Here is a 16293-nt window from a genome sequence, read left to right as displayed (position 1 = left end):
GACTGATACCAACCTATTGCCCTCTACTATGCCTATTGTCTTGTTATTGTAATGCCTGCACTGTTTTGTGCACTTTGTGCAGTCTTGTGTAGGTCTGTAGTCTAGTATAGTTTTGTGTTGTTTTTACGTAGTTCAGTGTAGTTTTTGTACTGCTTATGTCGCACCATGGTCCTGAAAAACGCTGTCTCGTTTTTACTGCGGACTGTACCAGCAGTTAAGGTCGAAATGACAAATAAAAGGTGACTTGACTTCCTTGATCCCCTCCCCCCTCATCTGCCGATTTGTATTCCTTTCCCCTCCCTCCCTCCTCCTTATTCTGGCTTCTGCCCTTGGAGAAGGGCCTCGGCCCGAATCGTTGACTACTTATTCTCCTCCCTGGATGCTCCCTGACTTGCTGGCCTCCTCCAGCCACTGACCCCGCCCCTCGGCAACCTTTGACCGGTACGTGAACACGTCACACGCAGCGCCGACGGAAGCGAGTTGCTGGACGGCGATGGCGGCGCCCAAGAGCGTTCCGCGGGATGCGCAGGTAAGGATTTGATTCCCCGGAGTGGTCGCGACGCCGTAAGTCTCTACCGGGGCGAGTTGCCGGTTCGGAACACGCTGCAGGCCGCTCGGTGAGGTGTATTCCTTGTTCAGCAGCGAGGAGGATCGGTGCTTGTAGAAAACGCGCGCAAATACGGGGATTCTGGTCGCGGCGTTGTTCCCGGCCGGGCGCCTGTTCCGCGGTTGCAAGCCCCGGTCCACACGGTCTGACAGCGCGGTACAGTACTTACTTGGTTACTCCCATATCGTGGCAGCACTTTGACCTGAGGCCTCAGACCACCGACGTTGCTGACTTGAGCGACAATTTATGTTTAATTTATACTTGTGACTGTCGCCTTATTTGATGCTACTGCTGCAAACAAGTGTCCTATGTATAAGAGTACTTGTGTGCAATAAACTCGACTTTATCTTTTGACTTTAAAAAGACTGATGATAAAATTAAGGCTGATGGATCATCTTCGTAGTAGAGTCAAAGTATGCTGCATCCCATTTTAACTAATATGAGTCCTAGTCACGTCAGTAGGAATGGTCGTCCACTTACCCCTGATATCTCCTCTGTATCTGCTTCCAAGCACCTTAAAACTGTGCCCTCTCGTGCTAGGCGCTTCCACCCTGGGGTAAAAGCCTCTGACTATCCACACGACCAATGCCTCTCATTAAACACCTCTATCAGGTCACCTCTCATCCTTCGTCGCTCCAAGGAGAAAAGGCCGAGTTTACTCAACCTACTCTCATAAGACATGTTCCCCAATCCAGGCAACATCCTTGTAAATCTCCTTTGCACTCTTTTTATGGTATCCACGTCCTTTAGTGAGGCGACCAGAACTGAGCATAGTACTCCAAGTAGGGTCTGACCAGGGTCGTATATAGCTGCAACATTATCTCTCAGCTCCTACGTTCACCGTATGCTGTCTTAGCCACAGAGTCAACTTGTGTAGTAGCTTTGAGTGTCCTATGGACTCGGACCCCAAGATCACTGATCGTCCACACTGCCAAGAGTCTTATCATTAATACTATATTCTGCCATCATATTTGACTTACCAAAATGAGCCACTTCACACTTATCTGTGTTGAATGCCATCTGCCACTTCTCAGCCCATTTTTGCATCCTATCAATGTCCCACTGTAACCTCTGACAGCCCTCCACATATTTGATTGGTTCGTTGATGAATCAAATTAAAAACATATAACCAGATATTGGATTAGTGTCCATTGGTGTTTACCTTCAAGAGGTGTGCTGGCCTTAAAGACACAAGACTAAAGATGCTAGAATTTGAAGCGTAAAACGATGCTGGAGGAACTCAGTGGGTTAGGTTGCATCTGCAGAGGGAAATGGGACAGTCAACATTATGGGTCAGGACCTTGCACCTGGACTAAAAGATAGAGGGAAGATAACCAATATTTTAAAAATGTGAGGAAAAGTTTGGACCAAGCTATAGGTGTATCCAGGTGATGAGTAGTGGTGGGTTGATGGAGAAAGAGAATTGAAATAGTGACAGAAACTGGCAGGTGTTGGGTGGAAGTGACAAAGGGCAGAAGATGCTGGAATCTGTCGAGAGGAAGGTGGGGCATGGAGTCAAATGAGGGAGGTGAGGAGGGGAAAGAAACAGGATGATGGAGGCTGGATGAGTTTAGAATTATTTGGGTAATCAGGAGAGAATAGAGGGAGTGATATTTACCAGAATTTGGATAATTCATTGCTCATGCTGTTGTGTTATAAACTAACCAGCTGGAATGTGACTCTAGTAAGCAAACTTGGTCTTTAAATTTGCTTATTCTGAAAGAGTCCTAATTAATAATAGACCATGAAACTATAGTATTGCTATAGAAAATCCATCAGTATACAAAGGGACAAAATCTGTGATCCTCACTTGGGCCAGCCAGTATAGGCAACACCTGCATCACGGCCACGGTTGTTCGGGAAAAATTGCCCTAACGAAGTTCACAAATTACTACCCAAAAATCTGACATATGGGATAAAAATTGTTTTCACAAAATTAATGTAAATAGTATACATTAAATTATTTTCTGACTCTTAATTCTTGTCGTGTACCCAGGTGATATGGCTTCACATTAGGGAAAATAATGATATGTGCATTTTCTATGAATCCAGTTCCTCTCTCCACTCCCTTCCTCTTCCTCCCCCTCAATCTAGGTAAAATACTGATCTCTTAACTGCCTTCTGCATTAGTTTAGCAGGCCACTCAGATAGGTGGCGGGGCAGGTAGTGTTGTGGAACCAGGAAGTCTGCATTTGGGTTTGGAGAGATTAGGAGAATGGTCAAAGAGGTGGTAGATGGAATACACTACAGGGAAGTGTATGTTCATGCCCTTTTGTGGAGGGAATAAAGGCATAGCCTATTTTCTAAAGAGGAGCTAATTCAGAAATCAGAGGTGCTAAGGGGCTTGGGCATCCAAGTGCAGGAGTCCTAAAGGTTAAATTGCAGGTTACGTCAGTGGTAAGAAAGGCAAATGCAATGTTAGCATTCATTTTAAGAGGACTAGAATATAACAGCAAGAATGTTACGCTGAGGTTTTAAAAGGTAGCTTAGGGTCCCATATCTAAGAAATGATGTGCTGGTATTGGAGAGGGTCCAGAAGAAGTTTATGAAAATTATTCCTGGGAATGAAATGGTTAACATATGAGCAGCGTGTGATGGCTCTAGGCCCACACTCACTGCGGTTTAGAAAGATGGCCGGGGAGAGGGGGGCAGTGGTTGCGAATCACACAAACATTCCAAGTATTGAAAAATGTAGATTGAGTGAACATGGAGAGGATGCTTCCAGCAGTGGAAGAGTCTGGGACCAGAGGGCATAGACTCAGAATAGAAGGACATCCCTTTAGAACAGAGATGATGAGGAACATCTTTAACCTGATGGTGGTGTATTGGTGGAATACATTGCTGCAGACACATGTGGAGGCCAAGTCATTGAGTGTATTTAAAGCAAAGGTCGACAGGCTCTTGATTAGTAAGGATGTCAAAGGTTATGAAGAGAAGACAGGAGAGTGAAGTTGAGATGGAAAAAAAATCAGCCATGATTGAACCGATGGGCTAAATGGCATAGTTCGGCATCTAGGTCTTATGGCCTTAGTTGTACCCTAACTATTTCATAACCATTTTATTGTAACAGAAAGCAGACAAATCCTGTGGATACTGAATTCAGGCACCATAAAATCCCAGTCCAGTCCACCCCAACTGACCTTGCCAAAATATCAGGGGGTGTCTGACTAGAGAATGTTGTTGCCCAAGCTAATCAAAAATGGCTGACATGGTTGTACTACTCTCACAGAAGTACTACCAAGAAGGACAAGAAGTCCTGGTGCATGGGAGTATTAGATTTCTCTCCTCATTGAAGACTACTCAACTTGTATCTTTCGCATCAATCCTACATACTTGCTGGGTTTAAATCCTGGAACTTTACCCAACAATATTCATTTGCAGAGCAAACTCATTCCCTACTTGTTTCCACAGTAATTCTCTCCATATTCTCATAAATTTTCTTTAGATTCCGCTACTCACCTACATGCTGTGGGCAATTCAGGGTGTTATTTAACCTGCAACCAGCATGTTTTTTGGGATGTGTATGAAACCAGAATATTCAAAGGAAACTCATGCTGTCATAACGAGAACAGGCAAACTCCACACAGAAGATGTTGGAGCCACGATTGAGCTCAGATTGCCAGACCTGTGACCATCCAGAATCAAACAATTTCAGCACGGAAACAAGTCCTACTGCCCACTGAGTCTGCACTGATATCAACCACCCATAGAGAACTTATTGCTTATGTTGGCACTGTTTTTCTGCATAACAAATCAATTTTCTGGTGTTTGTGCTAGCAAACTGAGCAGAATTGTTTTTGAGGATTTTAGTTTTATTAATCCAATATGTTGAATTCACTGGGCATATTAATAATTTAGGCTTTAACAATACCATTTGGTGTACTTCAGGGTACCAAAAAGAATTACATACAAAGTTAACTTCTATAATCTAAGGGAAGCTCTCATTTCTGTTTCATATTTTCTGTAGGTTATGGCTCAAATTCTAAAGGATATGGGTATCACTGAATATGAACCAAGAGTTATTAATCAAATGCTGGAATTTACCTATCGTAAGTAAATATGCAAGACTTATAAACTCAGAATCTGAAGAAGCACAAGGGTGGGGAAACTTGTGTAAGAAGTGTGAATGGATTTTTGGAGGTCTTACTGAGTTGAAATGTTTCAACAGGCTTCCTGGCAAATGGTTAGCTTGACTGACGAGCAGGTTGCAATGGGTATATTGAGTTGGGACAGTTGCAGGTAATTTAATATCACTTGACGTGACGGACTAACTGGATCGTTGAGATTATGGGGGACTCTGACATCATGGCAATAAATTGAATGTGGCAGGGTGTTAGATGGTACTTGGAGAGTTTGCAGGATTCAGACATCTGGAGGATGGTTCAATGATATGGGAACAGTAAGCTTTCTAATTCCACAGCAGAGGCTCTTTTCTGAGGAATCTAGCCTTTCAAACTGTATTTATTGTTATCTTTCTTTTACTCTTAAGTTAAAACAGAAGTGTCTTAAAAGATTTTTAGTTCCACTCAGTTTTTGTAAGGATCATCAATTTACCAAACCACCTTTATTAAAACCAGAAGTCTCCTGTCTCCCCTTATTTTAATCCCTCTGTCCTCTCACCGTCTCCTCTAATTACATCTCTTCACCCCAGGAATTTGTAGACAGAGGCAGTGATTTGACTATGACATAAGATGGGAAGAAGTCATTTGATGTTTTTGTACCTTTCAGGATATGTTACTACAATATTGGAAGATGCTAAAATTTATTCTAGTCATGCGAAAAAGGCAAGTGTTGATGCAGATGATGTAAGGCTGGCTATTCAGTGTCGAATGGACCATTCGTTTACATCCCCTCCTCCTCGAGATGTAAGTATTGATCAGTCAAAGGATTTAGTTTATTGTGATAAGTAGAACAAAATTTAAGTAACATTTTAAATTTTCATTGCCTCTTTAGTTTCTGCTAGAGATTGCTCGACAGAAGAATCAAAACCCACTACCATTGATAAAACCGTATGCTGGGCCGAGGCTACCTCCGGACAGATACTGTCTAACAGCTCCAAACTACAAACTTAAGTCATTGCACAAAAAGGTATGAATGGGTAGGGTACCTCTTGGAGTTGATACTGATAAAGCTTTGCATATCTGAACTAATTTTTTATTCCCCAACATTGAAGGTAACATCATCTGCTGGAAGAATAACGGTACCTAGACTAAGTGTTGGAGCTTGTGTCACCAGTCGACCCAGTACACCAACACTGGGTAAGTTACATTCTTGCAGCATAAGCGATCTATTATTAAATGTAACTATCTGCTATCTGAACTTAAACAAATCATTGCCATATTTAAAATATAGCAGAAGAAGAATGGAATTCCCTGTATCACAGTAGCATTGTGGATTGTCAGTGTCAAGTTCTAATTCTGGTGTTCCTTCTACACAGAAGTATTAATGTGTTATTGAAATTGGTTATTTCATGAATGGTACAATCCACTTGGCCTTACTTTAAGGGAAAAAAATGTGTGTATAAACAGTCTAGGACTATGTTGCAAACAAGAAAATCTGGAAATGCTGAGTTCCTCCAACATTTTGTATGACTATACTGCGTTAAGCACATAGTCCATGTGACCATGCAGATTTCCCTTTGGCATTCTGATTTCCTCCCATGTGCCAAATACATGCTGGTTGGTTGGTTAAATGGCTACTCCAAATTGTTCCCCGTGTTTCTAAAAAGGGAAATTGGGTGGAGGAATTGATGGGGATGTGAGAGGGGGAAAAATGTTTTCAGTGGATGTTATGAACTCAGTTGGCTGAGTGGCCTGTGTTTGATCTGGTGATGCAGATTCGGAAGTTCTTTAGAGGCAAGAATGAGGCAAAACGGTGATTATGGTCTTTTAATTAAGTGTTACAAGAACAAACAAACAAAAAAAGAGACAAAGAAACAGAAATTATGGTCGTCTCATACTCTGAGTAGAGATAAAGAACATTCCATTGACAATTAATCTATAAAATAGCCAGGTTCAAGTGGTGTGATATCTGCTGCAGAAAGTGAGAAGTTTCTCGAAAACAGAATCAGCTTTACTAGCATTACTGAAAAAACTACACATAAGTGATTATATAAAAATACAAGCAGCATTAGAAAAAAATAAATTACAAGAAAATAACAATTATATACTCTAATCCTACACTTGGTTAGGAGTTGAATAACTTGATTAGTACATGTTCTTAAACAATATTAGTATTTATAATGGGGAAAAACTACAGACACTAGAAATTAGAAATAGAAACATAAAATACTGAAAATTCAGGTCAAACAGCTTCTATGGAAAGAGAAATAGTTAACATTTTAAGTGCAAGACTCTTCAGGTGATGGTAATGTGAAAGTACGGGAGATAGCAGATATTTGTAGTAAGCCCAAGGTTGTGATTGTGGGAGATTTAAATTTTCCACACATAGACTGGGAAGCCCATTCTGTAAAAGGGCTGGATGGTTTGGAGTTTGTAAAATATGAACAGGATAGTTTTTTTGCAGCAATACATGGAGGTAAGAACTGGAGAAGGGGCAGTGTTGGATCTCCTGTTAGGGAATGAGATAGGTCAGATGACGAAGGTATGTGTTGGGGAGCACTTCAGGTCCAGTGATCACAATGCCGTTAGTTTCAGTATAATTATGGAGAAGGATAGGTCTGGATCTAGGGTTGAGATTTTTGACTGGAGAAAGGCTAACTTTGAGGAGATGCAAAAGGATTTAGAAGGAGTGTATTGGGACAATTTGTTTTATGGGAAGGATGTAATAGAGAAATGGAGGTCATTTAAAGGTGAAATTTTGAGGGTACAGAATCTTTATGTTCCTGTTAGGTTGAAAGGAAAGGTTAAAAGTTTGAAAGAGCCATGGTTTTCAAGGAATATTGGAAACTTGGTTTGGAAAAAGATAGAGATCTACAATAAATTTAGGCAGCATGGAGTAAATGAGGTGCTCGAGGAATTTAAAGAATGTAAAAAGAATCTTAAGAAAGAAATTAGAAAAGCTAAAAGAAGATATGAGGTTGCTTTGGCAAGTAAGGTGAAAATAAATCCAAAGGGTTTCTACAGTCATATTAATAGCAAAAGGATAGTGAGGGATAAAATTGGTCCCTTAGAGAATCAGAGTGGACAGCTATATGTGGAGCTGAAAGAGATGGGGGAGATTTCTTTTCTTCGGTTTTCACTGAGGAAAAGGATATTGAATTGTGTAAGGTAAGGGAAACAAGTATGGAAGTTATGGAAACTATGCCGATTAAAGAGGAGGAAGTACTGGCGCTTTTAAGGAATATAAAAGTGGATGAATCCCTGGGTCCTGACAGGATATTCCCTAGGACCTTGAGGGAAGTTAGTGAAGAAATAGCAGGGGCTCTGACAGAAATATTTCAAATGTCATTAGAAATGGGGATGGTGCCGGAGGATTGGTGTATTGCTCATGTGGTTCTGTTGCTTAAAAAGGGTTCTAAGAGTAAACCTAGCAATTATAGGCCAGTAAGTTTGACGTCAGTGGTGGGTAAATTAATGGAAAGTATTCTTAGGGATGGTATATATAATTATCTGGATAGACAGGGTCTGATTATGAATAGTCAACATGGATTTGTGCGTGGAAGGTCATGTTTGACAAATCTTATTGAATTTTTTGAAGAGGTTACTAGGAAAGTTGACGAGAGTAAAGCAGTGAATGTTGTCTATATGGACATCAGTAAGGCCTTTGACAAGGTACCACACGGAAGGTTAGTTAGGAAGGTTGAATCGTTAGGTATTAATATTGAAGTAGTAAACTTGATTCAACAGTGGCTGGATGGGAGATGCCAGAGAGTAGTGGTGGATAACTTCGTCAGGTTGGAGGCCGGTGACTAGTGGCGTGCCTCAGGGATCTGTACTGGGTCCAATGTTGTTTGTCATATACATTAATGATCTGGGTGATGGGGTGGCAAATTGGATTAGTAAGTATGCAGATGATAATAAGATAGGTGGCGTTGTGGATAATGAAGTAGGTTTTCAAAACTTGCAGAGAGATTTAGACCAGTTAGAAGAGTGGGCTGAAAGATGGCAGATGGAGTTTAATGCTGATAAGTGTGAGGTGCTACATTTTGGTAGGAATAATCTATACATGGTACATGGTAGGGCATTGAAGAATGCAGTAGAACAGAGTGATCTAGGAATAATGGTGCATTGTTCCCTGAAGGTGGAATCTCATGTGGATAGGATGGTGAAGAAAGCTTTTGGTATGCTGGCCTTTATAAATCAGAGCATTGAGTATAGGAGCTGGGATGTAATGTTAAAATTATACGAGGCATTGGTGAGGCCAAATTTGGAGTATTGTGTATAGTTCTGGTCACCGAATTATAGGAAAGATGTCAACAAAAAAGATTTACTAGAATGTTACCTGGGTTTCAGCACCTAAGTTACAGAGAAAGGTTGAACGAGTTAGGTCTTATTCTTTGTAGGTTCAGGGAGGACTTGATAGAGGTATTTAAAATAATGAGGGGGATAAATAGAGTTGACGTGTATAGGCTTTTTCCATTGAGAGTAGGGGAGATTCAAACAGGACATGATTTGAGAGTTAGGGGGCAATAGTTTAGGGGTAACATGAGGGGGAACTTCTTTACTCAGAGAGTAGTAGCTGTGTAGAATGAGCTTCCAGTAGAAGTAGAGGCAGGTTCGATATTGTCATTTAAAAAAAATAAAATTGGATGGGTATATGGACAGGAAAGGAATGGAGGGTTATGGGCTGAGTGTGGGTAGGTGGGGCTAGGTGAGAGTAAGTGTTAGGCACGGACTAGAAGGGCTGAGATGGCCTGTTTCCGTGCTCTAATTGTTATATGGTTATATTTATGGGTTAGTTCTCATATTGTAGATACTTGCTTTATTTTTTGTGTTATATGATTAACCATTAATTTCCCATGAGACCGGTGTGTCCTTGTGGTGTGTTTTCCTAGCCCTCAGCTATATTTCTTAATCTTAATATCCCTTAAAATTGCAAGTGTAGAGCTGTACAGAATTGTATTTTAACTAAAACACAATAGTCTTTTTACAGAATTTATTTCTAATAAGTTTAAAATGATGCGCATGGATGACAGGTATCCACCAATACCAGTCAAAATGGCCAACATTTCATTAAGATATCTTGTTTATCCTTGCTGAAGTTTTTGTGAACTGCTTGGAAACATATCATCACTGGGTCAAAGTCCTGGAATTATCTACGTAGCATCAACTGTATCCTTGATTATTTGTAGCAAAGAAAGTGATTTATTACGCAATTTGGAACGTGTTAAATGCTACCGAAGTGTTGCTTTATCCCTTTTAGGTATTTCATTTGTCATTTATCATTTGGTAAGATGGACAGGTAGTGACCAACTAGCAACATATTGTATAAGGGAGGGAAAATAAACAAGGTGACCAATTGTTTACCTCAAATATAAATAGAGGCGTCTCATTACAGATTCAACTTTCAACAGTTTTTGGCTTCTTTTCCCTTTCTGATTATACTGTTGACTTAATAGAATGTTTCAGTGAATTTAAGATGTGAATATGTCTAGGTCATTGTATATCAAGCAGTAGTAAATCATGGCAACTGTATTTGATGTGTTGCCTAGAAGATGTTTCGCCACTTGTCTGAGTCTACGTCCACACTAAGCGTTTTTAAAAATATCTGTATCCACATTGAAACGGAGATTTTGGTGAACCTCCTCCTCCTGCACATGCGCAGGACACATCTACTGAAAACAAGCGTCATGTTTCGTGTCGAATCTCGCCGTAAAAGTGCGTGTTTGTGGAGTTACAGAGTAGAAAAACTTAAAACGATGGACAGCTGTTGGCTCCCGCGCAGGAGAACTTAAAAGTAAAAAAAACAAATATTGGAGCGTATGGAGGCAACCAACAGGGAGTTCACGGACAGATTGACCCGGCTGACGATGAACATTGAAAAACTGACGAGCTCTGTTGCATTAATAAAGCACCTTTTTAAATGTGTAAAACATGTCTGCATCAGTGTTATTTTGTATTTCCATACAATGTTACATTAGGCTGTTACACATCTATTGTCAGAGAAGTACTTGCATAAATAGGTAAACCACCTTCATACAAGCAAGGACTGAAGACAGGGCAAAGTGAGTATACTTATTTATTCAGTAAGTCATGGGTCTTAAGTATTTGGTGAATACATTTCTAACTCTTCTGGCGTCAATTTTGTTGCCATCTGTTCTGAAATTTTTAGGTTGCGCTTAAGAAAACAATGAAATAACGCGCTGTCATCTGCCTGCATTTCAGATTTCTCCAGTTACCCCATCTAACCTGATCTGCCCGAGCAGTGTTTTCAAAAATACCCACCCTGGAAGGCATTTCTGAAAAGCTCCGGTTTCAGGGGACGATAACACCGTTTTAGTGTGGATGAAGCTTTTTCGGTTACAGATTTATCCGGTCTAGTGTGGACGTAGCCTTCAGTTCAAATCCATGGTGGGTAGTTTTCTGGCTTATAAACTCTGTGTTGTATAGCAATCACATGAGGGTTGTTAAACATGGTAAGTGTACGGCACTGCCTTATCAGCTACTTACAATGCAGTTCTAACATCTCTATCCCAGTGTCTTCACAACAGTTCACATTTGTATTCATGCAAAGGTAAGACTAATGACTTGCACATTACCTCTACGACTCTCTAACGACCCTCATGATAGCTATACCTTTAAACTACTCACAGAGTTTATAAACTGCAAAACTACCCACCTTGATTGAACTGAGGAAGCCTCTGGGATGAGTGGCGAAACAGCTCCTAGGCAACACAGCAGGTCCAATTGCTTTGTTTTACTACTGCTTGATATAAGATGTGAATGTTTTCATACAACTTTCAGAGAAGTTGAATGTATTTCTACATATTTGGGATTAAATAAATTTGATTTTGTAGGTACTCCTTCATCACAAACAGTGGCAGTAACTGCAAAAGTTGGAACTCCTGCATCATTAGCTGGACAGAGATTTACAGTACAGATCCCTTCTTCACAAGCTACAGTTAAACCAGGTAAAGTTGAAATTTGTGAATTAAAAGAATGGAATTGGCAATTCATAACAGGCAGTGGCACTAGATACAATGCATCAATCTGGTATATTCATGCTGCTGTTACACAGCACCAGTGACCTATTACTGATCTCAATTGCATGTTCTCCCTATGCCTACTTGAATTTCCTCCATTTGCTGTTGTTTCCTCAGTATATAAAAAGGCATGGTGATAGGTTAATTGGCTCCTATGAGGAGAATTGTTGTTGATGACCCTCTGAGAGGATGTTACAGGTGTTATGAATGCACCACAGCTCTGAGAGGCCGAAGGGGCGGGGGAGCCCTATCCTTTGTGAGAATCGCAAGAGCATGATTGGGTTGGCTCAGAGGACCCAGGAAATGAGAGAGACCTGGCCATTGTCTCCTGGAGACCACGTTTGTGGATTGGGGACTATGCTACGTGCAAGCCCTGGGGCAAAGTGGGCTGGTTGAGAGAGGGATTGCATCATCCCAACCTGATTGACATCTGAGACCCCGTGAGGAAGTATAAAAGAGGGTCTGGGGGGAACAACCCCTTCAGACGCACCAGAAGAAACGCTAACGATCCCGTAGCAGTGGGAAGCCATTTGAAGGAAGCCACGTGCGTTCGGTTCCCTCGCCTGGGAGCCGGTGACGGGTACCACAGAAACGATTTTCTTGAACTAACAATGGGAAATTAACTTTCCCGATTCAACGGATTTGCTTCATAAAAGACCCGGGCAAGTTTCTTTTCTCAGAAATCTCTCTCTCTCCAACAAGTGAAAACCCAGCGGTCCCCAAAGGCTGAAGCCTGCAGGACCTGAGTGACTTTTATATTTCCATCGGACAATATATTGTCCCCTAGACAAACGATCGAGCTATTTCTTATTGATGATTACTATTATACCCGTGTTTTTAGATTAAGTATTGGTGACGTATATTATCTGAATGTTTGTATTAATCTTATTTTTGTGCCCCTTTATAAATAAAGACTTTTAAAAATGGTACCATCAGACTTCAACGGACCTCTCTATCTTTGCTGGTAAGTAATCCAGTTACGGGAATTCGTAACACAGGCAAATAAGTTGGGGGGGGGGGCAGGATTGATGGAAACACTGTGGCCAGCTTAGACTTGATGGGCTGAATGGTCTCCTATAGTATAATCAAATAAGATGAGAGGTGACCTGATAGAGGTGTATAAGATGATGAGAGGCATTGATCGTCTGGATAGTGTTACGTACCCCGTAACCGGGTCACTTACCAGCAAAGATAGAGAGGTCCGTTGAAGTCTGATGGTACTATTTTTAACAGTATTTATTGATAAAAATACACAAAAATAATATCAATGCAAACTTACAGATAATATACGTTGTCAATACTAAATCTAAAAGCGCGGGTATAATAATAATAAGAAATAGCTCTGTCGTTGTCTAGGGGATAATATATTGTCCGATGGAAATATAAAAGTCACTCAAGTTCATGCAGGCTGCAGCTTTTGGTTGGAGTCAAGAGAGAGAGTTTAAAACTTGCCCATTCCTTTTATGATGTCAATCCTTTGAGAGTCGTTGGGGCTGATTTCTCCTTTGTTTAGCTAAAGCCGTTCTTCTGTGGTAAGGCCCACCAATTCCGAGGCAAATGGAAAAGGACGCACGTGGGCTTTCCCACCGGCTGTCGCTATTACGCTGTTACAGGATTTCTAGAGTTTCTTCTGGTGCGTCTAAAGGGGCTGTTCCCCAGACCCTCTTTTATCCTGACTCACAGGGTCTGAGATGTCAATCAGGTCGGTATGATGCAATCCCTCAACCAACCCCCTCTGATCATTCCCTGAGGGCTTCCATGAAGTATAGTACTCGATACACAATTCTGTCTCCAAGAGACAATGGCCGTTTTCCGTGGCTTTGTATCGCTGGGGCCAGGACATTCCAAACGTCTCTCTCTCTCTCATTTCCTGGGTCTGCTGACCTGAATTAATAGCGATCTTGCGATTCTCAAAAAGGAGGGGGCTACTTTGGACCTTTCGGGTTGGGGCACAGGCATAACAATAGTCTGAGGCTTCCCCCCCCCCCAAATCTGAAATGGCTAATCTTAGAGGGCACAGGTTTAAGGTGCTTGGAAGTTGGTACAGAGGAGATGTCGGGTAAGTTTTTTAATCAGAGTGGTGAATGCATGGAATGGGCTGCCGGTGACAGTGGTGGAGGTGGATATGATAGGGTCTTTTAAGAGACTCCTGGAAGGTACATGGAGCTTAGAAAAATAGAGGGCTATGGTAACCCTAGGTAATTTCTAAATTAAGTACACGTTCGACATAGCATTGTAGCCCAAAGGGCTTGTATTGTGCTGTAGGTTTTCTATGTTTCAAATACGGAGAATTATTTCCTTGTAGTTAGACCATGTGACATAGGAGCAGAAGGCCCTAAACAGATTGGCAACAGATGATCTTTATGTAGCGATTCTACATTCTCCTTGTGACCATTTTGCCTTATCCCGCATACTTTGGTTTCTGTTAGAGTAATTGGTTACTGTAGATTCATCTCTAGTGAAGGTAGGTCAGAGGGGAATCAGGATGGAGTTGATAGGCAATCTTGTTCTTCGAGTCTAACTGAATTTAGTTTTTTTTTGGAGTAATTATCTATTCTTTGTCAGCAACCAGTTTAGACTATCAGTCAATTAGGTCAGCAGAGAATTTAAGTCATGAATGTGATTTGCATGTATTTTCTCGAGTATATCTTTCAAGACTGCTGCATCAACTGATACAAGATCTAAAATGAAGATGTCTTGTTCTTTTGCAGTAAGATTTCTGTCTGGGTCAAAAAAATAAATTTAAATCTACTAATAACTATATAGTTCCATTGATGCTTTTGTTTTATTTGAATTACTTTGCTTTTTGTAAATGTGATTTTTTTTTTAAAGATTGATTCTCTAAATGTTGCATACTTTTATCTTGCAGCCACAGGAATCTCAACAACTTCAGTCCAAAATGTACTGATAAATCCATCTCTGATTGGCTCAAAAAATATTCTTATCACAACGAACATGGTCTCAAACTCAAGTAGCACCACTGAGTTAAACCCATTGAAACGGAAACACGAAGATGATGATGACTACGATGCTTCCTAAAAAATGGATATAACCAACCTTGCTAAGTTACTTTCAAAGTAAAGCAAATAATTTAAGACTCTCAGGTGCCCAAAATTCTCTATAGACTTGTTTGAGGTTGTTTTCAGGTCATCAGTTTGGATGGGCTGAGGATGCATTCAATAATGTCAAACCAATTCAGTTTTGTTATGGCAGTGCAACACTTAGAATATGGTAAGGCTGCTTTTCCGTTTAAATTAAAATACCAGTGAAGAACTGTTCAAACCATGAGCAACAGAAGTCTTGGGTCACTCCTTGCCATCGGCTTATTTCTAAATTATTTTATGTTTGTTCTCATTTTCTGTATGTAAATTACTTTTAACATGAGAACCATTTCCACAATTACTGAAATCATTTCTGAGCTCTGAATCTGGATTGTGTTGATTTTTCATTTTCCTTTTATTTAAGCAAATTGTTGTCGGTATCCCTGTATCTAAATGGCTTAAGAAATTGGTGTTATTGCTCATATCAAATTCACATCTGTTTATTTTGTAAAATATACATTTTCTGCTACTTTATTCACTTGTTCCAGTTGTATTATGATACAATGCTATTGTATAATGAATCAGTCTTTTGTGAAATAACCTTTTGGTTTGTTATCTCTACTTAGTAAAGTAAATTTCAGTATCAATCCAACGTCATGTTTCATTACTTAACTTAGTTCCTTGTAACACTGGAATTATTTTTGGATTTCTTTTAGAGGCTAGATTACAGTTCATTGCCTTTTTTATATAACAAGGAACTCATTCTTAACAGTAATACAAATTTCTTACCAATTTGAAGCATACTTTACAATGACTGTTCTGATTTGCATTGAGATTTAACTCTGGATTAAAAAATTTAAATCTTAAAGCAAAATTGTTCTATTATTAAGATATTCTAAATCTGGAAATCCTTTGGAATGACCAATCGTAAGTTAATTATTAATAATATTTTCGTATTCTCTTTACCATCCTATTGCTAAAAGATGCTCAAAGATTTGACAATATTTCTCCTTTGGTTACTAGTCTTCGGTATGAAGCAAAGCTAAAGGCAGAATGAAGTACATCCCAGTACTCGAAACAGTGAACCAAAACTGTCAGTCAACATCTTTGAGTCTTAATTATCTTATCAAAGCTTAATTAATGTTCAATTAAATTTTAATTAAGGTAAAAGGGACATTGTAGCATGCTTCCATTTATCATCATTGGCACAAAATATAAGCATAGGGAGGTTATGCCAGAATATATAAAGGTGCAGTACGTTATCAAAGAGGCAAATGAAAATTGGGTTTTGTTGCTAGAGGATTGAATAAGAGCAGGGTTGTTATGCTGCAACTGTATTGGGTATTGGTAAGACTGCACGCAATTCTGGTTTCCTTCCCTGAGGAAAGTTATACTGGCTTTGGGGGCAGTGCAGAGGAGATTCATCAGGTCAACTCTGGAGAAGAGAAAGTTAACCTGTGAAGAGAGACAGAATTGTCTTGGACTATACTCACTGGAATTCTGAAGATTGAGAGAGGATCTTATAAAAATATGTAAAATTA

At 40.1% G+C, this 16293-nt stretch overlaps 1 protein-coding gene across 1 annotated transcript; it reads left to right on the top strand.

Moving 5' to 3' along the window:
• Nucleotides 1–403: 403 nt before the first annotated feature.
• taf9 (TAF9 RNA polymerase II, TATA box binding protein (TBP)-associated factor) lies at nt 404–15590 on the top strand. Its single transcript, XM_059977339.1, has 7 exons — nt 404–529; nt 4575–4656; nt 5336–5472; nt 5561–5695; nt 5781–5865; nt 11526–11639; nt 14581–15590. Exons 1-7 carry the CDS (start codon nt 494–496, stop codon nt 14748–14750), a joined length of 759 nt encoding a protein of 252 aa, XP_059833322.1. The 5' UTR covers nt 404–493; the 3' UTR covers nt 14751–15590.
• The last annotated feature ends 703 nt before the right edge of the window (nt 15591–16293 follow it).

Source organism: Hypanus sabinus, chromosome 8 (genome assembly GCF_030144855.1).
Source record: "Hypanus sabinus isolate sHypSab1 chromosome 8, sHypSab1.hap1, whole genome shotgun sequence".
Taxonomy (NCBI): domain Eukaryota; kingdom Metazoa; phylum Chordata; class Chondrichthyes; order Myliobatiformes; family Dasyatidae; genus Hypanus; species Hypanus sabinus.
The sequence above is the reverse complement of the archived record's forward strand: the minus strand, read 5'-3'. Positions and strand labels throughout refer to the sequence as shown.